This window comes from Seriola lalandi, unplaced genomic scaffold (assembly GCF_002814215.2).
Source record: "Seriola lalandi dorsalis isolate HSWRI2012SDOR001 ecotype SW California unplaced genomic scaffold, Sedor1 jcf7180002053074, whole genome shotgun sequence".
In the NCBI taxonomy this organism is placed as follows: Eukaryota; Metazoa; Chordata; class Actinopteri; order Carangiformes; family Carangidae; genus Seriola; species Seriola lalandi.
Genome location: NW_019523627.1, coordinates 297,593 through 325,366, shown reverse-complemented (window position 1 = coordinate 325,366; position 27,774 = coordinate 297,593). Strand labels below are relative to the sequence as shown.

Genomic DNA, 27,774 nt, shown 5'->3' with positions numbered 1-27,774 from the left:
GATGAAGTTTTATGTTGAACTCACAACATTTCTAGACTAGTAAGTAAACAGTTGTTAATGCAAAAGTTGGCTATGTAGCAATAGTAGAACTTACAAATAGCTCTGTTACAACCTGCAGATGTCTAGGAATAAGGAAAGCATCATATTTCCGATGTAGTCAGGCAAGTACTGCCTTTTACTGCTTAGCGACCAAAAAAACACAGGTTACAAATACAAAATATCACTCAATAATGGAAGAGCTCCTTCACAAAATTATTCAAAGCTTGAATGCCAAATAATCAACAGAAAATGAATCAAATGAGGCAAAGAACAAAGGGGAAGGGCTGCGGGGGGCACCAAATCATGAAACAAACAAAACAAACCACGCTTCCAAACCCAACAATCCCCACTGAATTCCTGCAGCCGAAAATAGCTGAAACAAACGAAATAAAGACCGAACTGCCTATTCTAATTTTACCTGCCAAAAACAAAACACACTATAGCAGCCAACCATAAGAACTAGCATTAAACTAGACAGTTGAATTATCTGCAGGTGTGGTGCCGAAATAAGAAAAATATGAAAATAACAAACAAATTAACCAGATCCCGACATCACTGAACTAATGCCTCAAACGAGTTAACATCAATTTACAGACCAAAAAGACCACACAAGTTAACATTACAACACAAGCACAGAGGCGGAGCGCTCAGATTGAATCACAGCCGCCTCTGACCTTTTCACGAAGCAACTTTTATCAGTTTGAGGACAGGACCAGGCAGGCTTGCGATTGCAGTGATGCAAAAGGGGAGGGACCAGCCAAAGACAGGGAACACCGGGGCACAGACACAGAGGGGCGGTCCGGAGGCATTGACCAAGGGGGAATCCCTCCGGAGAAGCGGATGACAAGTTGACCAGCCTTAATTAACAGAGGAACGACTGCACCACGCAATAAAACATGACAATACCAAGAGCTGTCACCCCCGAAGGCAATGACAAGTACCTTTAAACATCAATGGGGTGACTATATACATTTGCCATATCAGAACACATTCTATATTGAAAATGGAAAAATATGCCGTAACATTATTGTGATACTGATTTCAACCATAACTCCCAGTCATAATATGTCCTATGCTTCTTTTACCACAGGGGGAAAAAATGGAGAATGATGCCATTTCTCCACCATGCCGTCAACTCTTTTTCCAATCTTTGACTTTGTAAAAAAAAAGAAGAAAAAAAAAGTATTGTTTTTTTATGGTACTGCTAGTGTGGGCTTGGCATTTCCTCTAGTGCTGGGAGCACTGCCATCAATCTGCACTTCTCCAGGTTGCATCCTCTGTTGTTTTTGTATCTGGGAAAAACCTCATTTCTCTTGCCAAGAACTCAATTAAAAAATAATTCATAGGTTCCTACAAATTGCCTATTGTGGCCCACTGGGGACAGTGGTTGCATTTATACCTGAATATCTGACAGCACAGCTATGCCTGTTTACTTGAGACTGAGGTGGTAAGCACTGCCCACTCCCTCATCTGAATAATGCCATTGATTGATTGATAGTCCATCTGATTAGTACTTGTAAAAACTGAAGGTTTTTTTCCCACAACACTGTGATGCAATGCTCTGACTAAATAATGTGAAGTGTTCTTACAATGTGATCGATAAATCAACCAATCACCTGCTGAACTGAATCAGGGAGCTTCTGGTGCATCTCATCTTGATATCAATTTAGTTACGATCCCTCATTAAATACGTGGCCTTTGCTGTGAAAGGTGGCACCACTGCTCATTTTCCCTGAGGCCTAATAAGCGCAATATTACATTTCATAAAAACAAAGGAACCTCTTCTGATATTAGAGGCAGGAAGCCTCCTATAAAACACTGCAGGAAACCTTGGTGACTTACTGTGCGATGAGTATCTTGACCAGTCCTGCGTGGCCACAGGTCGCAGCGGCGTGCAGCGGTGTCCATAGCTCATTGTCTTGAGCGTTAACACTGGCTCCTCGGTCCAGCAGGATCTTCACCATCTCCTCATAGTTATCTATACAACACTGTGTAGAGACAGAGGACAAAAGAAGAAGGGGGAGAGAAGAGATGTGTTGAATTTTTGATACTGTAATACTCGCTAGTGTGATATCTTAAAACCCTGGAGCAGACACAGAGGAAATAGAGTGAGGAGAGATAAATGAAATGTAGAGAGGAGGACAGAAAGAAGTAAGGAGGTAGGACAGTGAGAGGCAGTGAGTTGGACAGCCAAAGGACGGGATGAGAGAAAAAACAAAAGAGAAAAGTCAGCTGTAACAAAGTTAACACTTGCTGCTGTAAACTGCTGTTTTTTTAACTTCATAAATAATGTGTTAACTCTGGTGACTAACTGAGATCCACAATTTCCTCTTGTTTGAAGAAAAATTTCAAATGCTGGCTGAAAAGGAGCTTTTAGTCTGATGTAGCATTTAATTCATACAGTGAATTTTCAGTTGTGCTGCACTGATGCTGTACGCTTCAGCACCTTCATCACTGCAAGAAAAGAATGAAGAGAGACTCATTTGTCACCAGTAGCTCAGACGAACAAGAAGTCCATAAAGAAGTCAAACCCCATCTCTAACAAAGTCCTTTAACAGCGTATTGCAGAGTGCAAAATGGAGAACACATTAAACCAATTTGGACAGAGTCAGTCTGACATCTCAGCCTTTGTGTGAGTTGTTCCCTGGACCTGAGACAAAACTGGAAATGCACCCATAACTCACACCCATCTGCAGAGAGAGACAAAGACACAGGGACAGAGAGTATTTTCTCTGTTAAACTTGGTGTTATTATAGGGTGGAGAGGAAGGAGAACTTTCCATGAAAACCATCCTCCTATGGAGCTGCTGTCAGCAACAGCAGTTTTCTCCATCAGAGCTAATTGGTGTGAGAGTGTCACACTCACACCATGCGGCTCAACAAAAACAAAGACGACTGAGAAGACAAGAGAGAAAAACAATATATATATAGACAGACATGGGGTTAAAGAACGAGATTACTTTGTCACAGTAGGAGAATCAGAAATAATCAGAGAGGATTCAGAGCAAAAGCCTTGTTTCCAAAGTCTGAGAGGGGCCTCTCAGCAGGCATTTTATTATTTTTGCTGATAAAGTTGTGGGTTTGAGTCTGGTTCATGACATTTGTCTCATGTTATCAAACTTTCCATTACTCCAGTGTATAGTGTACTTAAGAGTAAAAGTCAAGATACTTTTTTTTTTCCCAGAAAAAGCTGTGTGTTTTTACTAAAGAGCACTGGAGTGTTGTCATCTCTCTACTCTCTGCTTTGAAATGAAAATGACACATCTGTCATGATGAAATGCAAAATCTCTTCTGACAAAGTGACTGCTGTTATTCCCATTATAAAGCCAGAGCATACTTTACTGAAGATTTAAACAATCATAGAGAAAAAAACATTTGTAGCAAATAGAGAGAAAATAGAGGTAACAAGAAGAAGAACCAAATAAATACAATCATTTTTAAAACCATTTGTTCTGTTAAGGGTTCTGGAAAGCAGCAGCCTATCCCAGCATGCATTGTGAAGGAGGCAAGGACCCCTAGACCTGGACAGGTTACTTACTAGTCCATCACAAGGTGAACACAAGTCTCTAATTGTTTACTATTTTAAATCTGTCATTCCTACCCACGGTGGTATGGTATCAATAAAATTATACTGACGGGAAAACATTTTGATTTATATTATTATAATTTGTAACAACAGACAAAAAAATTAATAATAGTGGGTCTTTTTTGGCTTAATAACAAAATGTCTACAAAGCTGGTTGCTCTCTCTGCGACTGTCCTCCCCCTATCTCCTGGCAGCTGATAAATGGAGGAGCAGTGAATTTTGTTTCCAGACCAGAAAGGATGAAAGTGACTGATACCAGCACCATCAGAATCTGGCTACAGTATGTAGTACTACTACTAATAGTGGTAGTAGTAGTAAGTAGCTGAGTTACAGGCATTATTCCACAACCTGCTCATCCTACCTGCAAATGTGTCATCACTCTTATTCGCCAAGAAAAGGCAACATACAGTTACAGTATTCTGCAAATGCTTTAACCTGATAAGTCTAATACAAATTTGAAATATAAAGTTACCCATAAGGAATAACATGCATGGATGAATGAATAAATTCATTATATTTTCTAATCTCAAGCGACAGCCATCTCTTGCGGTTGAAGTGCTGACAAAAAGTGCAACTCTTTTCAGCTGTGAATTAAGTGACATTACTGGCTTCCTCTGCTGGAGCCTTTATGTTAATCTGACGACATTAGATCCAGAGTTGCACAATGTTTAAAGTGTTACAGAAACATTGGTGCGACGATGAATTTTGTTTGCAAAAAAACATGCATCACTGACATCAGAAGGTGCATGTCTGACAGGGGGCTCTGATGGGTTTTCGAACATACCAGGTAGTTAGATGCATTCAACTTGAAGTCAAGTTACAAATTCAGTCTCTGATTGGCTAAAACAAAAGGGATATCAGGGATGTTCGTGATCAGGATTAAAAACAATTGATTTCGAGTTGCTGTTACATGTCTGTTGTACTAAGTGATGAACTTTCCCAAATCAGAACTTCTCACCTTTCCCATTTGTCTTTGAACCTTCCACCACACTTTACATATGGTGAGCATGTAATATAAACCTGAGGTGTGAAGAGAGGACACGCCCTCTCTCTCTCTATTTTATGGATTTACACGGAGGACGAGCTGGAGTGCAATCTCTAGAGGTTTCTAGTATCTGAGAGAAGAAGCGAAGGCAATTCAGACAGTAAAACAGAGAGAGGCACAAATATGGATATAAACCAGCAGGATGGAAATCTCAGGAAAGCTACGAAAAGAGCAGATTTGAAGACAGAAGAAAATCACCTTGGGAAATGAAAACAACAACAACAGCAGACTTTCCTCTCCAGCATCCAATTCACATCATTAAGACTTGGCTATGCTCTCAAATTATTTTAGAACAATAAATGGGCTTACAGCACCAGTAACACACCAATGGATGAAAAATGAAAGTAGAAACTAAATCTTCAGCAATTTTTTTAAAACACATTTGTGGCAATTAGATATTCTTAAAAAAAAAAAAGTAAATGTTATGATTATCAGCATCAAGTGTAATCCAGCCAACATGTACTGAGCACAGGCCATGTTGTTTTGTGACAAGGCGACCAGTATGACTGTGAGGTGATTCACTGGTTGGGACTGTCACCTTCGGTTCCACATACATCCCGTGATGATGTGAACACAAAACCTCAATCTCTCTTCTCAGGAACCTGTATTCCATTTCTGTCTCTGCCTTCCTACCGTCCGAAAAAACCTTAATCCGAATACAACAATTTAAAAAAAGACTATTAGACTACATTTACATAAGGAGGTTGTGCGCATTCTCCAGGGTTTTGTAGCTTTGACTGCCAAGGCTACTCAGATAAGGCGGCTCTGACAGGAGTGTAGGGGTGGAGTACATAAATTAATGTACAACAGAAGAGAGGAAATGAAATTACTGCACAGATGCAGAGGCTAGATACCAGGAAGACAGATAAGAGGTGAAATAGATGCATGGAAAACACAAACGCTCGACTGACTGGAAACACGACTGGCTGACAAACACATCCTGTGGGTAACATTTTAGTTGAGGTAGAAAGATTTAGAGCCTGTTTGCATCTGCGTCTAAAAGTTTTCCAAAAAAGTTTTACATCATACAGAAAAAAGATGAACTGTTTGATTTTTTGGGGGTTTTTCACCTCATTTCCATGTTGTTTTTGTCCATTAAAAATCTTACTGACCACTAAAAGAAATTCATATTTGGTCATGAACTGTGGCTGCTGTTTACATGACATGCCTCCAAAGAAACACAGTGTCTGACATGCACATCATTTTAACGTCTGGGTATGAGACTTTGTGTAACAAGCAGGACAGCAGGTACAGATGTGAAGGAAAACTAGAGAAAACACAAAAACCTTGGCAACACTTGATCTGGGTCCATACCTGTAAATCCCATCTTCCCACATCTCAAATTTGTCTGTATTCAAACAGGTCTGGTGTTGTGCTCATTGATTGATGTTCCCCTGCCTGGAAAAACAACTGAGCCAATCACAATAGGAGTGATTAACAACAGTGATATCATCAATCTGCCCGTGCCAGAAAACTGAACAAATAACTCTTAACTCGGCATATGCCTTTAAGTTAAAATTAAACTTTTGAAAGAGGAAATAAATTCTTGCTCTTAAAAATAAAACTCTGAATTTATATGCAACAAAACACACCCTTGCTAAAGACAACACAGCTCAAGGGCAGTCTTGCTCAGTCTGGTACGACCAATCTTTAGATCAATCTGAGATTAGTGAGCGATTTCCTGAGATTAATGAATCTTCTGTATTTGTGCTACTCCTACATACAGGGATGTCCAAGGCCCCAACTAATGATTATTTACATTATTGATTAATCAGCATGTTATTATCTCGATAGTCGATAGTCTCACCTTAACTGCAAATGAATATGCTGGCAGCTGGACATCCTGTTGATTAGGACAAAATACCAACAACTGTCAAAACAGAAAACTGCCAACATAAAGATGATGTCATACTGAAACTAAATGGCAATTAGGTCTGCTTCTCAGGTTTGGACACTGCTGCCTCATCAACCTCTGGTCACACTCTCTTGAATTCTAATTTATGCCTCCATGCCTGATCTTTTTTTGAAGTTGAAAAAGCTTAAGATTGGGGAGAAGTCTCTGCAATATGCATATGAGAAGAAAAAGAGTTAGACTGATACTAAAAGTAGGGAGGCAGCGTGAAAAGAAAAAGGAATACATGAAAGTTCCAGTATGGAGATCTCGGTCCCAGCCACAGAGCACAGCAGGGGGTGCACTTAGAGGTCTCTCTTTTTTTCCGATGCCAATTTTTTTCTGAAGAAAACTGCATTGGGCACGGTGCGAGAGAACCATGTGCTCATCGCTCGTTTTGTTCACAGAGTATATATTAAGTTGCTCTGATGTGAAAATGTGTGAGACCGAATGAGTGCTAAACAGCAAAGTGGCTGTGTGACCTAAAAGCAGAAGTAGTAGAGACTGATTTAGTTGTTCCAAATACTTCCGGTATCAATGATGTCACAACAGCTGCGAACAGGACTTATTCAGAGTAAAAGACATAAGAGTGTGAGTCACACATTTCCTAATTTTACCATGCGTCTCGGTGTGTGCACGCATGTATGAAGATATTCAGTTGTCAACTGGTACATCTTGTTACACGGTGATGCTAATTCACAGGACAAGTTATGGATTCTCATTTTCTGACAGAGTCTGGTAATTGGCAAAGTTGAAGATATAATTCAGGGAAAAAAAAAAAGAAAAAAAGAGCAGCGTCATAAAACTGACAAGAGCAAGACTCTTAAGAGACACGCAAGCTTGTCAAAGGCATCCGATACACTGATGGATTAGCTCGCATCTAAAGCTCCAGCCTGCAGCAGTGGCATGACAGATGTCTTCAGAAAGACCCAAGAGACTGCAACCTACACACCAGCTAACGACTATGCTAATCTCCTAACCTCTTTCTGAATACACCCACATACTCATACACAGCCCACCTGATAGCTGACTGCTAGGCTAATCTCTTAGTTGTTCCTCTGAAGAAAAACACCCACAAGCTAGCCGCCAAACTAAACTCCTAGCCTTGCCCTGTAGATCTGTTGTTTACCACTTCCATCCTTCTTGTTCTGGCAACGGGCCAGCGAAGCAAGCATGAAATAATGTGCCTTTCACGAAAACTATTCACACAAAGATGGGAGTGTGGTACCGGACAAAGGCCCAGATTATGTCTGTGTGGCTGGAAAACAACAGCAACAGTCTTGCTGGGATCCGACAGTGGGCTGAGAGGACCGTGGCTCGGGGTGAGGAGCAAAATGACAAGGAAATAAGGCTGAGACTTTGACTGAATGGCTGAAATTTGATCAGGGCCAGTGCCAGGAGGGCTGTCGGTGACAGGGCTGGCAATGAAACTGAAGCACTGAGGTGTTATAGAGAGCAAAACCGGGAACCAGGTGGCTGAGAGTACAGCTGAGACTGCAGGAGGTTAAAGGTTAAAATAGGCTTTAAATTTTCACGAGAGCTGAAGGGACTAATGCAAATCATGAAGAGTGAAAGGGTCTGAGGGAAGAAACCCGAGGTGCCGAGTTCAGCTGTTGAGAATTAGACCTAAAAGGGCTAAATGAATTGAATCCGAGCTGTGACAAGCAGCTGGGACATCAGTGGAGTACGGTTTGTACCCTCCATTCATGGTTCCTGGGCTTCCAGCATAATTTACCCCACCGTTGCACATCATTTCCTCTCTTTTTCTACCCCTCCTGTCACTCTCCTTCACATTGTCTAACAGGGCACCAACACTAAATCATATCTCTGAAAAATAATTGAAAGCAGATTAATAAAACCTGGTGCAGGTGCACAGAGTGAATAGACTGACAATCCCCTCGGTTATTACTGAATTTGCGGAGCTAGGTGTAGGAACATGGTACTCCAAAGCTGGCAGTCCTCAAAGGCTGAAGTAATGAAGAGCTGAATGACTGATGAAAGGTTTGGAACGACACAGGAATGCAGACTCGCAACTCACACAGCTCGACATGATCAAATCCTGCAGACGATCATTACAGCACGAGTTAAAAGCCCACCTCAGTCATCTCTGAACTCGTCTCTGTCATCTCTGCATAAATATTTGAGGGGTTGGATCACTGAAGTAAATGCTTTTAAAATGTGCCTCCAGCAGTCTGTTGATGTTCTGGGTCACGAGGCCCACTCGGCAACACCGGGGTCCCAAAGCAAAACCAAGAGCCAGACCAAATATGGGACAACATAAGGCCAGTGTGGTTTTTTTTTTTGTAAAGAGATCATCTCCCTCCACCTCAGAGGATGTTCTGACCAAAAATATCCTTGAGGACCCACAAAAACCTCACAGGCTGAACCAAATCTTCAGTTACATCCCTCTTATCAATTAGAGACGGCCCAATAGGTGAGTGGTTACGGCGCATACCACATGGGCGTAAAAACCCAGAGTAAATCCCTGGTTCGACTCGCAGCTATCTGGACAATTCAATCCATGTCAGTCTCCTACTCTCCCCACATTTCCTGCCTACCTTAACTGCCACTGTCAAATAAAGGCATAAAAATATATAGACTTTTATACTTTGTACTGATACTTTATATCTCAGACTTTTTGAGCCCGCTACGAGTACAAATGTTTTCAATGCAAGAACGGTTTCAGAAGTGGCTGGGTTGTATTTTACTCCACAGATCTTTGTACTTTACTGTCTTGTTTTTGACTGACGTTCAATTCTGATGTCTTTTTATGAGAATGTCATTTGGGAATAAAAAATATTTACTGAAAGGCTGCAGCCACTGTTCAGAAAGAAAGAAAGATTCAGTGAGAAAAAGGCTAACTAAAATAAAATGAGGGAGGACCTTTTCCTTTGTGTTGAATGTTACTATAATGAGTTGTGGTAATTGTCTGAACACCACTCAGGGTTTGGTGTGGGCTTTGGGAAGACAGATGGTGTGTTTAAAAAAAAATATTGCAGTTTTTAATGTGAAAAAAATCCATACGACCCAGGAGAAGTGAGATGAGATTAATTTTTTTTTTAATACAAATCAAAGAAGACGGCTAAGTAGCTGTAGCTGTTTGCTGACTGTAGCTACATATTTACTAGAGAGACATGAGAGTGGTATTGATCCTCTCATCAAACTGTCAGCAATAAAAAAAAAATCACCATATTTATTAAAATTTCTTTAAGGCTTTCATTATTTACCAAAGAGTAAATAATGAAGGGTTTAGTTTAATCATGTTGCACTCAGCTATAAAAAGAAGTGACAGAAGAACAATGTGAAGAATGAGAAAAAGCCTCAAGTTCTAAGAAAAAGGAGTGGGCTTACTTGGAAAGTTATAACTGTTGGAAACTGATGATCCAAGAAACACTTTTTTTTTTTTATTTGAAGCAAACTGAGCCATAAATTTTACATCTCTGAAGAGTTATCATTTTATTCTCCATGTCACTGATTAATTGAGAGAACGTGCCACATTGTGGCAAAAGAGGAGCCAGGAAGAACAGCTCTTTCCAGACAACCCTGCGGTGTTTTTTTTGTTTTTGCCTGACCCCTCTGAGCTGCGATATCCAACATTTACACTGTGTAGGAGCTTTACCGAGGAGGTTGTTTTTACACACATTCATACAAACGCACACACGCAAGCACAGCCTTCATTCAACAAAAGGACTCCATTTATCCACCGCATCATCCCAACATTACCTAACCAACAAACTATAGAAAATTACACATCTCTATCAGAAATAGAGGTATCGTGGTGCTTTCATGACACATTAACTCCTGAAGGGCTCACATAGTAAATATTGAAGTGTGTGTGCGAGTCTGTGTGTGTGTGTGTGTGTGTGTGTGTGTGTGTGTGTGTGCTAGTTGTTCCTGCAAGCCATTTATTGATGAATGCCCCATTTCAGTGAGGTGAAACCAACCCTAGATAGGTATGACATCTCATTTAGAGAAACATCACCACCACTTTCCTTCATTTATCTCACCGTCTGCCACATGGGGTGTGTGTGTGTGTGTGTGTGTGTGTGTGTACGTGTACATTCATGTCTAAGGTTCAGGTTAGAATTAAGTTAAGGTTAGGGTAAGGGCCAAGGGAATGCATAAAGTCAGTAAGTGCCCTCACAACTATAGTAAGCCCAACATAAGATTGTGTGTGAGAGTGAGAGAGAGAGAGAGAGTTAGAGCCATATCTCGTTTTTCAGTATATTTCTTTCTTCCAATCCTTCATTGAGCTGATGATAACAGCACAGTGTTTGTGTGCACATTTATGTATTCCCTATGTGTGTATCTCTATTGTGTCCCTATCCTCCAGTGTGTGTGAGTGTGTGCGTGCGTGTGTGTGTCAAATTGCAGCACAAGTGAAAAGGTCTCATCTTGAAGACACTGTGCAGGCTGACCCATCCAAATAGCAGATTATCAGGCACACACACATTCAAAGCCGAAAGGTCAATCTGATCTCTTGGCCGCCGACGGCCCATAGCTTTTAAAACACCAGCCACACCGGTGGTGACTGATGGACTTCAATTTTCTCTTCGCCTGCTCCTTTCTCTGCCTCCCAGCAGGAACCCTGAATATTAGGCTTTGAGCAGCCGAGAGGGAAAGAGATATGGCTGTGTTATCTGAGGCAGAGCGAAAAGAGGTAAAGAGAGAGAGAGGGGACCTAAACTGTGAGACGTACGCTACAACTGTAGAGAGAGACAGATGAGAAGAGAGGGGGCAGGAAGGAAGAGAAGCAGAGAAGAAACTGATGTAATAAATGAGCATGACAGCCTTTTGAAAGATGAAAGCATGGCCAGATTTTTATTTCTATTTTATATCAACATGTTACCCCACCTTAAGGGTTAAGAAAACTTGGTGTCTTTCTTACTGTAAATGTTTTCTGCTCTGCACATAAAGACGCCATCCAGAGCTTGATGCGAGGTTACGAACGGAAATAAAATTGTGAGTTTACTCTTTGTGCTCGAGACAAACAATGAGTCGATGATTGTTTTTGTTTACAGTTTGGACGTCAGCGTCTCCCTTCCTGTAGTAGGCGAACCGACATGGTGCTCCTCAAGTAACCAACATCAACTACAATAAAATATCCTTTCCAGCTGGTCGCATACGGAGATTGTTTTAAAGTTAAGGAAAGAAAAAACTTTTCAAAATCACAGGTTGGTTGATTTGTGAGCAAGTGAGACATTATTTACACTGAAAACTGATCTGGAGCATTGATTTGGATGAGTTGGATACTTTGATTATCATGGCAGTAATGACTCTAATTAACAAGTGAAAATAGGCCTGATCTCCTCTATCAAAATGGACTAATTTCCCCAATACTGAACTCATTTCCTCACGAATAAAATCATTTTTTCAGTGTCAGAAAACTTCAACACGCTATTCTGCACAAGGCCTTTAATTCATACCCCTGCAAACTAATTACACCAGGATGTGATTTAATTATATTTCAACAAAGGCAGAGATGGTGATGGTAAAGTAAGACTTGTCTAATAAAAGCTTTAAAAGGACATTCGTTTTACTGCTTACCAAAGAACCAGAGGCAAAACAAGGATATGTGGAATATGTGACAACAACAAAATAAACTCAGTAATAAATGACATAGTTTGAAAGGGACCTTTTGAAAAATAATATTTTAGGCTTTCATATCTAATATAATGTTGAAATTGAACTATATGACAGTCTTGAAGAAGAAAAGTAGATTTGTGCTATAATGATACAGAAAATTTGCTCAATTCTTCTATTATCCATTTTCCTAGAACACTCAAAAGATTCCATTTAGCAGAATAAAAACAAATTTGCTACAATGGCCAAAGCAAAAAGACTTTGCTATTCACATAGGAAACATTTAAGTTAGACATTTAGAGAAAGACTGGTAAGTTAGGAAAAAATAATTATATGGTGCAATGTATTAGGTATTTTGTTTGTGAACTTCTAAATGTCATGTTCTGCTACTTGAGGAGATTATAAATGAATTTAAATTGGCTTCAGCAACTGAATCTAAGTAAAAGACCACTCGTTTTAACAAGGTCTTCTGACAGTAAACGATTACTTTTATTTAATTTTGCCCACAGGAAACCAGTATATGCTCCAGCCACACTGTGACTCACAGTAAATCACTGAGGTGTATGAATCTATTTCTCTATTATAAGTATATGAAAAACCTGAACCAACAAGTCAACAAGAACGTATCCCAAGATGCATTTTCGGTCTTATTCATCTACCCAGAGCAAGACTTTGTCTACTGATATTACATCGCCAGCTTTACTGAAAAAAAATAAATTTTTACATCTCAACAATACAACTAAGCAAGTAAATATACACACCTCAGGTCTTTATTCCCTCATTTTAATTTGTTAAACCTGCAATAACAGATTACTTTGGCCACTAGGGGCAGTGGAAACAAGTTTTGAAAACATAATTGACATATTATCACCTTTTAAGTTGATATAATGAACTTGGTAAAAATCCAGCGACATTATCTGTCATTTGGAGTCATGCCTTTGACCACCTGGTGAATGTAAGTCCAGTATTCACGCTCCTGTTTGACCTGTTTTTGAGAGAAATAACTGGCTCTTTAGCTGCTAAATGCTCCATATGTTCCGCAGACCACTTGATGAAAAAATATCAATTACAGCTGCTTTCAGCCCTCAAGCATTTCTATAGTACTTTTTATCCAAAGCACGTCATTCACCCATTCACACACTCCCACACTGATGCTATTTGACAGAAAAGGTGAGGCTTCAAACTGCCAACCCTGCAATTAGTGGATAACCTGCCGGAGTCACCAGAAGACGCCTTGCTTAATTTCTAATGTTTGACATGCAGCTAACAATCTACAGTTTGAGATGAGACACTGACTTGTCAGTCAGTGCCCCGGTGTCACAGGAAAATACTTTCTGAAAGGGACACATCAGAGAAATGAAAGAGAGAGACAATACAAAACAATACAGGTAGAAACAGTTGGACAGTCTTACCTGATGCAGGGCGGTGAGGCCGTCTTCGTTGCAGAGGTCAGGACTCACATTGTTCCTCAGCAGGTAACGTACTGGTGGAAAGAGAGACAAAGAAACATAAATGAAGGCTGAACTCTCTGAGAACTATGGGCAATCTTTCTATTTAAATACTGGATTTCCTTCTGTTGGCTTGAATAACTGCATTTCCTTTTTACAGATTAAAACAGATTTAGAGGTCTCGCTTCACTGCATGCTTCGGTTTGTTGTTCTCACTTGACAGCCAAGAGGCACACATGTTCCTACTGTTCAGTTATAATCAATATCGGAGAGAATAAGATGTTCTGGCTGCTCCAAACAAAACAATAGATGCAGGATAAAAGCATGATGCGATTCCACACAAACCAATTCCTCTTAATTGCTCACACAGCCTGCAGGTGCTCCTCAACTTAACCTTTTGTTACCTGGTGACATCACCAATCAATCTGCTATCCATTAATCATTCTGCATCATCGTGATGCATCCCTGCCACAACTTCAATCTCTCAAATTATCAGCCCCGCCAGGATGTTACCCAACTGACCTTGGAAATATGGATGAATGATGGGTGAGGGGTGAAGGGAGCTAGGGAGGGTTAGTGATGGAGGATGATGTAATGATGCTTGGGATTACACTGTTTGTCTGTCTCATGGTGCAAACAGATAAACCCTCCACCCGGACACTAATTCAGAATATATCAGCTATCACAGTCTGCACACTGGACATCTGCCTGGCTGCTAAAACTGCTAAACCTGCTGGCCTGAGCTGTAAGTGGCAGTGGCACATAGGACTCCTCTCCACGTCACTATTATCCCCTGTTTCTGGCAGTGTTGCCACCTGCCTTTATTTCACAGGGGCATTAAAAAAACAAAAAAACAAACAAACAAAACAGAGAGAGTGGGCGAATCAGGTTATGGTGATGAGCGCTGAGAGGGAGATGAGAGCGATTTGGGATGATAATTATCACATCTGTCCCTTAGACTCACAGCAAAAAAAAAAAATGGTCACGTGCACATAACCTACATGCAACGCAGGTTCAGTGGGCTATACAGATATAAACACACAGCTGCACGTTCATGCAGCTGGATACACATGTGATAAACTCCAGTATAGTCATAGTCTTCAGAAGTTATAAAGCAGATATAAATCTATGAATAACATATGATAAAACTGATAGATTTGTTGATAGAATATGATACGTTATAATTGATAAATTCTAGTCTGTTCTTAGGGCAATATTAAGACTGAATAAAAACAAAGATACATTCATAGGGATTTTTTTTTTTTTAACCCTGAGCAGTGTCTGTAAGAGATAAGGAGGGGAAAGTGAAAAAAGACTGAGTGCTGAGAGAACTGGACTCAAGGTTATACGGTGAAAGCTCAGTGTGACTGCATCCAATAAATGTCACACACCATCTCTGCTTTCCTCTGTATATTTAGAGAGCTGTGTTAGACACGAGCAGTGTACAACCTTGGCTGTAAACGTGTCAGAGGAACTGCAGCACTATCATCACAGTTGTAATTAGTTGCAGAGGTCTTCTTCTGGACTTCAGCATTTTAAGAGGACCTTATAAATGTCATGTTTAGCTGCCTAAGGAGATTATAATCAAATTGGTTTGAAAACTGCATTTGAATAAAACAATTTAGGAGCATTTATCAAGCACAAGCTTTCCCAAAAATAACTGACTGAAATATTTTTATTTCCATTTGCCCAGAGGAAAGCAGCATATACTTGTTGAATTTTCAACAAGTGGTCATGGTATTTGAATGTATTTATTTTTAGAAGTGTAGAAGTATTAGGTGCCTCAAGATGTATTTTTCCATTCGTTATCTATTAAACCGTCAGCTCCAATGAAAATAGTTCAGTCACAGCATAATAATTTCTACAGAAATTTGTATGTCACAGCAATACAATTAAGCAGCACCATAACTAAACAAACATCCCCGCTATGTAACAAATTAAGCGATAAATGAATGTTGACACATGCACTATGTGTCTGTTCTAATTCTTGGGGCCATGGAGGAGAAAAATAAACCGCGTTTAAACTGCCAAAAAATGTCTCTTCCAGTCAAGGCCTTAAACTTGTCTGTAAAATAATTAGATCAGCTCTGAAGAGATGCATGGGAGTTTGTTGTGATGACAAAGCCTGACAAGCTGTGCTGGCATCATTTCTATCAGTCTTTTTTTTAATAATTTAAGGGAAGAGAAACCTCTTAGTCAGTAATAAGTATCTAATTCATACAATCAACTGCTGCAACTACAGAAACAGATTTAACAGTTTTTATTTGCAGTGTCCATATGAATTACTATATCAACTTTTTTTCACCTTACCCTCTTATGCAGAGACGTCAGAGTTGAGCTATAGTTGAATAGTTATATAGTTATATTTCAATAAGACAGTTACTTGGTATAACAGCTTCAACCAAACCTTCTGCTTTAATATGGCCACCTGATAGAGTAAACAGCAGGCTATTAATATTTTAGAGGAACTAAATATTTGCAGCTTTTAACATTTTTATATTGTTGATCGAAAAAGGTCAAAATAAATAAAGCATCAAGTGTTGTACGGGGACATCTACAGGATGATTTATTATAGATGCTGTATGTCAACCAGCACCACAGCTTCAGCCTCAGAAGATGAGGCACGCATACATTGATCTTATACTCCTCCATGCTAATGACAGCCTCATGTGCCTCATGTTTGTTAACAGACATGCACGTGTCATTAGTGTGCACATTTCAGGTCAAGTGTTCACACAAGCAGGACAATCATTACTACAGATGCATCCTGCCGACACCTCCGCTGTTTTCACTGAAGGTATGTGGTTTATAGGGTGTAGAAAATAAAACTCTCTGTAGAGCAAATTAACAGCTGACTTCTACCTCAGTACTGCACCTGTGGAGCTCATCATGAAATGATTTCTTTCACTCTTATGAGACAAGAGTTGAGATGAAGATGAAGATTAGATGTGTCTGTGACATCATGACCACAAATCTTTTGTCTGACAATCAGGAGGGAACAGCCCGGCTTCTGAGAATGTAAAGTGGATACAAGAGCAGTTGTACGCGACACATGCTGCAGCTCAGGACACTGCAAGATGCACCCAACCATTCCTGTTATTCCTGCATTTGTAAGACATTGATTATATGTCCAAAACATCAGCTAATGTCAGTGATTGTTTGGCTGTATTAAGAGAGATACAAAGCATTTAAAGATTTTGGAGGGAGGTGTATTTTCTAACCTTTCCAATACAATAGACACAAGAACAAAAGTGACAGAAAATGATTAAACACGGTGTTTATCTGCTGTAATGCTACCTGCAAGTGTTAGCATGTTTATTGTTTATTAGGATCAACGTTAGCTGTTACTGTTGTTTGGATCCAGGTTAAAATGTCCTGCTGACTAGTTTCATACCTACAGTAGTAGCCCCCAGACGACTCGGGGCAACGTGAAACAAAGTGACAATAAATAGTCAATAAACAGACAAAAGACAAGCATGAAACAACTTTAAGACAAAGGAAAACTCAACAAGTGGTTGCATTTTTACTACAGCAGGAGTTGAGCAGAACTTAAACCAATCTGACATCTCACTAATGCAAAACTGTAAAAAATAATCTCTTGTCCTGCTGGAAGACATGACTGTGAATAAAGCAAAAAATTCAATTTTCCCACAGCTCCGACACTCTGCTGATCAGATAACAAAAATCCAATTTCTGTTGCATTCAGTTCGAACAAAACTGTATTTTAGCATGACTGAAAACAATCCAGAGGTTGGCAGTCTAATGATAAATAATACAGTGGTTTTAAAGTAAATAAAATATTCAGGATGAGTGACAGTCTGTGTCACCAGCACTAGATAAACACCATCTTGTCACTGTTCACTTCCCCTGCTGGAACACCCTGCTATTAAATACTGACTGGTGTTACACAAAGCAGCGCTACAGTATGGGAAGAATTACACCTGAAAGCAGATCTGAGATTAGAAACGATTGTGTGCAAGTCATTTCTCATTCACACAGGGGGGGGGGCACGTGTGTGTAGATTTTCCTCTGCATGAGCATATTTGCCATGAACACAGCGATGTATAAACACGGTTTGTTTTCCTACTGTTTTGGTCTGGAATAGCAACCAGAAGGTGAAGGTTGTGTAACAGTGTCTGTTGGAGGCAGAAGTCAGAAAGCTCTGCTCTGCTCTGCTCTTCAGGCTGGATTTTAAAATAGCTGCGTGGAGACCTGTGTGAGATGAACAAATGCAGATTGCAGATAGAACAGACACACTCGCCGCCACCAAATGACCTGATGTTTGTTTGGGTTTTTAGCCGTGCCCCAAAATATATGCATTGGTGCTGAATTGCTTTCCTGTGGAAAAAAAAAAAAGGTGGCTACTGGTGAATTAGTTAAGATAAAAGTGGATTTGACTTATGATGTGCGATGTATCTGACGATGTGAGGGACAGAGCAAGACAGAGAGATGCAGCTAGAGGAAAGGGAAAGAGAAAGAGAGAGAGACAGAGAGAGAGAGACAGAGAGCGGGGGAGAGAGAGACAGAGAGACAGAGAGAGAGAGACAGAGAGACAGAGGGAGAGAGAGAGACAGAGAGAGAGAGACAGAGAGAGAGAGAGAGAGAGAGAGAGATGGGGTGGGGGGAGAGAGATGGCTCAATTTGAGAAAAACAGTTTCATAAATTTTAGTTCTTAATGTTTATGAATGTTTCTATTGCTCTGTTTTGTTTCTACTCTCTTTTAATGCATATTTTATGTTGCAGTTTGTTTGATTTTTTTTTTCATGTCTGGGTGGAATATTTAGTCTTTGTTTTCAATCCTCGGTCTGTCTGAACCAATCTGTGCAAACGGTGTTCAATAACATGTTTATGAAATTCAAATGATCTCCCTTTTTATGCAATATGCTGTAGTTACATTATGGAGCTGGTGTGCGTATGTGAGCACAGTAGGTATAAGACAGTGTGAGAGTGTTTGCAGAATGATGATAGGCTCATTTATCATGTGAAAACACAGTAACACGTACAAATGCATCAATCCTGAGGCAACTCCTGAATCAATGTTTCTGTTCAACGACCTGAAATATTCTTTAATATTCTTTATTATTTTAAAAAGACGTTTTCACCCAACAGCAACAAACTACATTTTGTCAGTCTCTTTGTGTGTTAGTAAGAATATTTCATTATTGTTTCTTTTTTCTTTGGTTGCTGTCTTTCTAATTTCAAAAGCCAGGATGATCTTTACGTGATCTGAATCGACTCATATGAACAGTGATTGTGAAAGTGGAATTCTGCCCCTTTTTGTTTGGATTCATCCTGTTTTATAGTTGAACGTTGTTAAACAACCATGTGAATTATGTGCTGGGGTGACAGTAGCCTTTAATCATATCAAAACCTGTAAGATAAAACTAAATAAAAGGCAAAGATCCCCCCCCCCCCACCCACACACACACACACACACACACATTCAGAACAAACCCTCATAATGAGACAAAACAAACACTATCCCACCCTGCTGAAAGAACGATGGCTGGAACATTTTGTCTTTTTAAATGAAAACAGAGAGATAGAGAGAGAGAGAGAAAGAGAGAGAGAGAATACATTAACATGAAAAACTACAAACAAGCAAAATCCTTTTAGGGGTATAAACTAATTCAATGTGATTAACAGATAGCTTACTGGACACATTAGCTTACACAGGGGAGAGACAAAATAATGTCAATACCTCACTTTATAATTACAATTACAAACACTGTGTGAGGTAGCAGCTTTAGTCAGCTTATACAGACGTGTGGCAATCAAGAAAACTATATGTGTCACCTAACAAAGCTCCAAAGAAATCACTTGCATCCAACCTGATTGCACATGAAAGTTACCCACAACTTTGATTAATGATGACCCAATCAGCTGCAGTCACAAAACCCAAAGATATTTGGGTTTGATCAATCGCTCGATCGCTTTTCACTGCCTCAAGACCACACCTGATTTCGAGACCAACACGCCCATGGGCACACAGATGGCCATTGTCATAATAGCAATCCGCCAATGTGCAAGCACAGCAGGCTTTGAAAGGGAATAGGAGATGGCACTCTGATTGGTTTATTGAATGGTAGGCCCAAAACACTTGATTAATTATTAATTAACTAAGCACATTAGTCTGTCAAAGTCTGTTAAAATAGCAAAAGTAGATATGGACACGCCCTCAATGCACTTGTCGCAATGTTAGACTATGCGCTTCGGACTGTTAAACTACAGCCTTTAATATTTCAAGAAGTAAACAAAACCGGGGGATGATAAACATATAGGTAAAGCAGCATGAATGATGCATAGCTGCTATTCAAAGCAGTGTCATATAGAAGACTTCGGAAACACTCAGTGGTGCACAATGGTTCAATAAAATCATATAAAGTGTTGCAGTGGTGGAAAGTAACTAAATATATTTACTCAAATATTGTACTAAGTGTAATTTGAGATATTTGTACTTCAGTGCTTCCATTTTCTGAAATTCATACTTCTACTCCACCACATTTATCTGATTGAGTTACTGCAAATGAACTATTTTGAGAGGATTTCAAGTTGTTTTAAGACTTTTAAAAGATTTATGTAATTTGCAGTATAAGGTGAGATATGTCTTGATTCTAAAGCAGTGAGTTTTATTCTGTCTCTTTTAAAGATTCTCTCAACACTAATTTCTAAAACTTTCATGAAACAAGTCGATCTCTGTCAGAAGGGTGAAAATGATTAAACTCGACGGGCCAAGTCTTTCCCTTGAAGAAACATCATCATTTAAAATACTTAAAGCTTCTCAGTTATCAGCTAACATTAAAATGCTGCATGTATGAAAAATTCAATAACATGTTGTATATCAAAAGACTCATTCTGAATAATGAGTACTTTCAGATTTAAATTACACTACATCCATTAAGTATTACATTTAGTTAGTAATACTTTTACTTGTAACAGAGTATAACACACTGTGGTACTGATATTTTTACTTAAGTAAAGCATCTGAATACAACGTACGACTGTTCGTATGTCGGGCTTTCCTCTTGGCACTGAGTCTGATATGAGATCCACCTTTGCAGCAGTATTTGCAATTACGACAGCAACTAATGATTATTTTAATTATTGATTCATCTGATGATTATTTTCTCAGTTAATTGCTCTGTCTATGTCTATCTCTAAATGTTAGAAAACTGACCAACCATAATCCGAAGTTATTAAGTTTACAATGACAACACAGAGAAAAGCGGCAAATTCCCACTTTTTGGAAGCTGGAACCCGCAAATGTTTGGCAGGTCAATCAACTAATCAATTACCTCACAAATTGTTGCAGCAGTGTTTGTAATGGTGATTTAGTTACTTCAAAGCTGAAGTCCTTTTTCATCAAGAAAATCTGTTCTTCTGCCTCTTCCATGTCTCATTAGCAGCATGTAGTCCCGGACTTAACGAGAAATTGTGCCTCAAAATGTGCAACTTCTTTACTTTTATCTTACCCTTGGTGTGTGAGTTTTAAGATCAAAGGAAAAAGGGGATTTTAAAGGATATATGATACAAACTTTAAAAGGGTAATATTGAGGGTAAACCATCATTATTCATCACACCCACAGATACTGAGGTGCTGGAGGATGGCAGAGAAAGAGAGGGAAGAAAGTCAAATAGAGTTGGAACCACCATGAGCGTGGTTCCTATCTGTCTGGACCAACACCACCCTATGGGACCGAGCAAACACACAAATGCAAAATCTTTTAAACCAATCCATTACATCGAATGGTCACCATGGTGATTATCTGCCACCCCACAAGCCAGTAACACAATGCTGCAGAAAGCTCATGCATGTCTTCCTGGGCAGCTCCCATAAATTCCCATTGAGGGAGGAGATGGAGCTGCACGAGATGCTTCCCAAAAGATAAAAGTTACATTAACAAACAGCAACACAGGAAGAGAAACCCACCCTTCCTTCCTGTTATCTTAAGAGTGCCTCAACAATAATGTGTGTGTGCGTGTGTTTGACTTGGAAACAAATCCCAAGTGAATGAACTTATTTAGGTCATGACTTTCCTGAACGCTGATTATCGATGATAGTTTTTCACAAACAGTAATGTGGGCTCCAAAGTGGAACAAGGGTCAAGAATACTACCACAATATTTCTGTGGTTTTCTGTGTGCGCTCTTATTAAACCTGTAAATACTCTTTGTTGTAGTGTGCTTCTAACAAGACAAAAGATTTGAGGAGGTATTTTATAGTTGGGATAGTGACAACCATGAAGTACCTGTGTAGTTTTTGGCACCAGCAAATATTTTAAGGGTCACAAGTTTATTGTATTTGGAGCAAGGAAAGGAATGGATGTAGTATAGACGAGGATGAATTCTAATGACTTTGGTGATCCCCCCGACTTTTTTCTCCAGCGCCTCCATGAAGTATTGTGTGATATGTCTCCAAAATATATATATATATATATATATATATAGCAGATTAATCGATAATGTAGGCAATCATTAGTTGTTAATGTAGCTGTGTGTTGTATGTATGTATGTTATAAATGGTCAAATCATATATTGTATGTCAACATAGCTTCTTTTTTCAAACCTTCATGCAAAGCTGGATTTGAACAAAAGAGAGAGAGATTGAATTTTAAATTGTTTCCATTTTAGCCCGGTTTGTGCCGTCATTCATCACACCATGTGCAAGGAGTTCCTATAGATCATATCAGATAACACTGTAAAAGTGAAACTCTTGTAGAGGTACTCTAACCTGCCATGTTTTCAGTTATACAGACCATGATCTTTCAGAGAGTTCATTTTATGATTCATATTCATGAGTCCCACTTATTCATGTTCAGGAAATCCCTGGCACATAATTGATGAAGAAGCCTTATATCACAGCATACTGCAGGCACGGATGCTGTGATCTATGAGATCAGTTGAGAATTTTAAAGTTTGAAACTGACTTACAGTAAAAAACGGTTGATAACACTTTCATGTCTCTTCTAATGGAAAAGGGATATTTTGTGTTGGAGCCGAGTGAACAGTACAGTTAATAGCATGGATGTTCTTATTGTCAGGGTTTAGCTCAGGATGCTGACTCATACAGATCCCCCTGTAGGCGCACATCTCACAGCCAATGATCACTGATAAGGGGGAATAGCCAGTGAAGTGAGGATCAAGTAGAGATTGCGATATGAGAGGGGCTATGTAAGTTCAAAAGCAGAAAGGAGTCCAAGTGGAGAAATGATTTTCCTTCCAGAGTATCTGTCTTTGACATAAGGAAGAGGCAAATATTTGTCATACGTTGTTGAGAGGGTAGATTCTACTACACAACTGAATTAATGTTTTACAGTCCTGAGTAAAACATTTCAAGATGATTCAAATTAAATACAAAAACTAGGGTTTCATATGCTTCAGTCCGCTCGCAGTGAATTTCTTAATTTCCTAGTCCACTGAAATCTGAATTTAAATCAACCTATGGCTATTTTGCATATCTTTTTTAATTTTCAAAAGGAGGATAAAACTATTTTGGACATATTTGAGAGAACAGCATGTAATCTTTGAGCCTGAGTGGGTATTCACCACGACATCGGTGGAACAACAACTCTAAGTTGGTTTTTCTAGGAGAAATACCATAAACATCTGTCTTGCTACAAACTAAACGTCATACTATTACTGTATATTTTTTCCGCATAGATTTGAAATTGAAGTTGTCTCTCCTTTAACAACATTCAACATTTGTGAAGACCTATCGTGCTTCACAGTTTTTTGGAAATTCACTTTCTTACCGAGTTAGATGGCAATATCAATGTTTGTAAGATAATATGAAGCTACAGCTAGCAGCCAGTTTGCTATCTCAGTTGCCAGACAACCAGCGAAGAGCCAAGAAATAGCCCCGCACATAACCCCTGTAAAACTGAATTCTTGTTTTTTTCTTGTTGTTCTAATTAGGCTTAACAGTGTGTCTTTGCTTCCTTTTTGTGCCCACGCAATAAAGTGTTATTTCAGCCACCTAACCAAAAACCCATTTAAAAAAAACACAGACTTTGGGATGAGGGAACCAGAAGTGCTGAAGTGCCAACCAATTTCCAGGTTTTAGGACTCATTCCAGCTGCACTCTATTATCAATATACCTTGCAGTTCCCCTCAGTTCTACTGAACTTGTATCTTCTGACACATGCCCAGCACCAAACTTATAAAGTGATACAATTTTATTTTAATATTGAGTTTAAACTCAGAAGAACTCATGATTATAAATTCTGAAATACGGTATGTCTAAAATTAATGACCATAAATTCTTAGTTTACTTTGTATTAACAAAACATATCTATATACATTAATTTAATGATAAAAGATGATTGTTTCTCTAAATTCAAGTCTGATGTTTTACAGTGTGGTGACACTGTTAAAAACAGTCTCTTTTCAGCACTTTGAGGATAATTTCACATTCAATTCACAACAGAGGTAAATGATAGACATATTGCTAGTATGCATTTCTGTCATCATTAGGTTCTGCCACAACCTCATTTCATTATTTTTTTTCACTAATTTACTGCAAATGGAAAGTGGCTGATATAGCACACTTACTCATAAGTGCACATCAGTTCCCACAAAGCAGCGCAGCAGTTTTCAGTATATATAATAATAACATAATTATGTTCCAAATGCTCTTCAGGCAACGCAGCCTCCTCTGTCTTCTTGTCAGCCATGCAGAAAGAAGGCCATTCGGCACGTCCATAAGTAGCAGCTAAATGACATTGGTTTTAGTAGGACATTATGAGAGAGGATCATTGATATAATTAGTATTCCACTGTGTGTTATAATTATCCTCTACATGATGAGCTATTAAGGGACTTAATTGTATGTTACGCTGCTTTAACAGATGTAGTTAGATAGCACAGCAGGGAAGGCAATTGGAAGTCACAACAAAATGTAGATTTGGATGCAGCAGGTGTTTTCTGGGTCACCGTGAGCTAATTTAACACTGAAGCAAAATATACATGACATACCTCAAAGATCTCAGGTTTCAATTTGGAAAGATGATTGGTATTCATTCTGAAACTTCGACAAAGTCAAGGCACACTTAATAATGTAATCAACAGACAAATCCTTCAGGTGGCCCAATGATATTACGGACACACTGACAAATCCCAGATGCTGTTTTGTAGTCCGCACACGTCATCTGGCACTATGAAAAAATTAGAATCATATCAAGACAAACATGTAATTCATTAACTCAAGTCCATCAACCCCATCTCAAACATTGGAGCCGTTTACTTCCACATGACACAACAGTATCAGGGTTTCTTTTTAGCTTTGAGACACAGCTGTTAATGTACATTCAAACTAGATGGGCCAAATATATCACACTAACAGCATTCATTATATCTGTTTTTTTTAATTAACTTAACAGCTTATATGCTTAAGCCATCTTTTTGATAATAATAAAGACAGACATTTTGATCACTCGTGTTTAATTGAGACTATGAGTCACGCTAGTGGCTATGTGAGGCCGTACTTAGGCATAGTGGTGCTTTGAGCTAAATGCTAATATTAGCATGCTGACATGTGTACAGTAGCAATGCTAATATTCTGATTTTTAGCAAGTAAATTTTTTACAATGTTACCATCTTAATTTAGCGTGTCAGCATGCTAAACTAAAATAAAAATAATTTATAAATCAAAATATTTAAAAAATATTTACTGACCATTTACTGTAACAGACTTCATATGATGCACTGAGCCCAGGAAACGAACCTGACTTCATAATCAGACATATCAGTGCAGAGTCACATCACACGCAGAGAGGCTAAAACCATTTAAAAACATAAATTTTACCTAGGATTTCGATTAATACTCTTCCCCTCTCTGCCAATCTTCCAAACCTGAATCCAAGATTAATTACCACATTGGTTCATATAATTGAGTTTTTAAACTGCTTCATACAGGTTTTATTGATATAATCAAGGAACTTAAACTTCCATTTGTACATCTATATGCTGAATTTAATTTAGTAATTAGTGTTAAAAGTCTGGACTTGCTTATGATCTACGGATGTGAAAAAAGAAAAGTAGTGCTACATAGAATTATGAAGACAAACATCAGTATTGTTTGTCTCTGTAATCCTCTGGATTATATAGCAGTGCCCCATCCAATTAGATTCAGCATGTTTGCTAAAAGGCATTAAGATAGCAGGCTTCTGCTGATTATAGTGAAACAGAGGATGGGATAAAAAGTAAGACTGACTGCTGGGGGAAGAATGGCACAACAAAGTGGCAAGGCTCAACAAATCAGCCCAAACCCAAGATGAGGACCTGGGCTGAATGTGGCCTGACATGTCTGAGTCAAACAACAACCAGCACTGCTTACACCATAAAGTGGTCCTGTGAAATTACTCCACACAAATTTGCGAAATATTTGGTTCTTAAGACTTGGTGATGTAGTTACTACACTTGCAGGGCTAGTTGGTGATCCTGTGTAGCTGGCAAGCTAACTGCTAATTGGTTAGTGCTAGTCACTCCCTCTATTTTACCTACATTGCCCCCCCCCCCCCCCCCCCCCCCCCCCCCCAATTCTCCATTGTGGTGTGAGAAAAGCTGAATGGTACAACAGAGCTAATGAACTACAATAGTTTTCTTTGTTTTGGACAATGCTCCTCCTCATCACCTCAAAAATCTGCACTGTCATAATGGTTTGTAATTGGTCCAAAACATAAATTTGTAGGTTATATTTGACCAAAGTTGAACTTTAAATGTAAAAATTTGCACGGATTTACTTTTCATTCACAAGTGACTCCACTAATCAAGGCAATTCCATTACAATGAATTGAATTTGCTGTTTTAAAAGCTGCTGTGCCTTTAAAGCCAATGATCAAGCGTCTTAAGATGCAAGATCCACTAGATGCTGGGTCCAAAATAAATTATTGACAGTACTATGATTGACAGGAAACGTGTCTAGTGCTTATTTTTCTCTAGAAAACCAGACTCGATGATTGATTTTACTTCTTCAAATGTGTCTTGATGGCAAAATTTTGAAAATTATGATTGCATTAAAAAGGTATCTGGGGCTTAAAGATGGATGTATTTTTGGCTTTGCTGTTTGCCTTGATTGACAGCTCCTCAGGCTATAAAAAGCTGCAGTTGTATTTGTTCATCCCAGCTCAGCTCCACTTCACAGCCCTCATTTGGATTGTATAGCTTCAGTTATAATTAAGCTACAAGTAACAATAATGAGATACATTTTCACTTCCTTTAAGGTCGCAATCAGCTCAAAGTTTACATTAATGGTCATTCATGTTCATCATATTTGTCAAATATAGACAAACTAAAAGTTCAGTTCCTGATATGAAAGCTGTAATTTTGGTAATATGGTATTTTGGTTCATTTTAACACTTCAAACTTCACTCTCCCCCTTGGGCTTAAATAAATCCTCGCTGTCCGCAAGTGCTCTTGGAGTTTCAACTCATACAATTAAAAAGGTCACTCACTGTGCTCCTAGAATGTATTAACATCTATCAAATTGTTGTTAATGACGCTTCCCCTGTTTGGTTTGACGAAGCCTAATCCTCACCGGATAATCCTGAATCCTATTGCAGGATTTATGGTGGGGGGCTGTTCACTCACTATGACTGGGGAGGAAGGTGGGCAGGTGGAGAGACACTGGAAGATGTTACAAGCTGGTTTAGAAAGAGCGGGGGAGCAGCAGGGTGCTGAACAGGCACTCGGAGGATTGGCAGCGGTGGATCAAGCCCGACTCACACTGCCACTTTAACGCCTCCGGCAGGCCAGCATGAAGGCAGGTGGGCTTCAATCATTGTCGCTGATAAGTACGTAGGACGGCTGACAGGCTTCTTGAGATGTAGACATGCGTCAAAGCAACCAGCACGAATTTCAAAGGACCTGATTAGTGACAGTTTGTTTTTGTAACTGTGAGCAAAGCTGCTTGCCCCATTTTGCATAATAAAACTGTTTAAACTGATCATTTTTCCAGTTGGGATGCATGGAACAATTGTACCAGATCTAGTTCAACTTACGATAAGCGATTTACATTGCCGGAAATTAGACACTATACAAAATCAATAAATGCTCTTTCATGGCAATACAAGTACACCCAGAGCAGTTTTGTTCCACTTAAATCTTTAGTGGCAATAGATTAACAACATTAAATTAAAAAAATTAAGCAGTCCTATTAATGGATTTACTTGCAGCTCAGTGCGGATGT

At 39.1% G+C, this 27,774-nt stretch overlaps 1 protein-coding gene across 2 annotated transcripts in view; it reads right to left on the bottom strand.

Moving 5' to 3' along the window:
• ppp1r16b (protein phosphatase 1, regulatory subunit 16B) overlaps positions 1 to 27,774 on the bottom strand; it is a 71,488-nt gene that overhangs the window by 6,707 nt on the left and 37,007 nt on the right. For both annotated transcript variants that reach the window (XM_023400942.2, XM_087172527.1), the window contains exons 3-4: positions 13,556 to 13,626; positions 1,882 to 2,027 (exon numbers count right to left, since the gene is read on the bottom strand). In XM_023400942.2, coding sequence (XP_023256710.2) covers positions 1,882 to 2,027; positions 13,556 to 13,626 — 217 coding nt within the window. The remainder of the gene's footprint in view (positions 1 to 1,881; positions 2,028 to 13,555; positions 13,627 to 27,774) is intronic.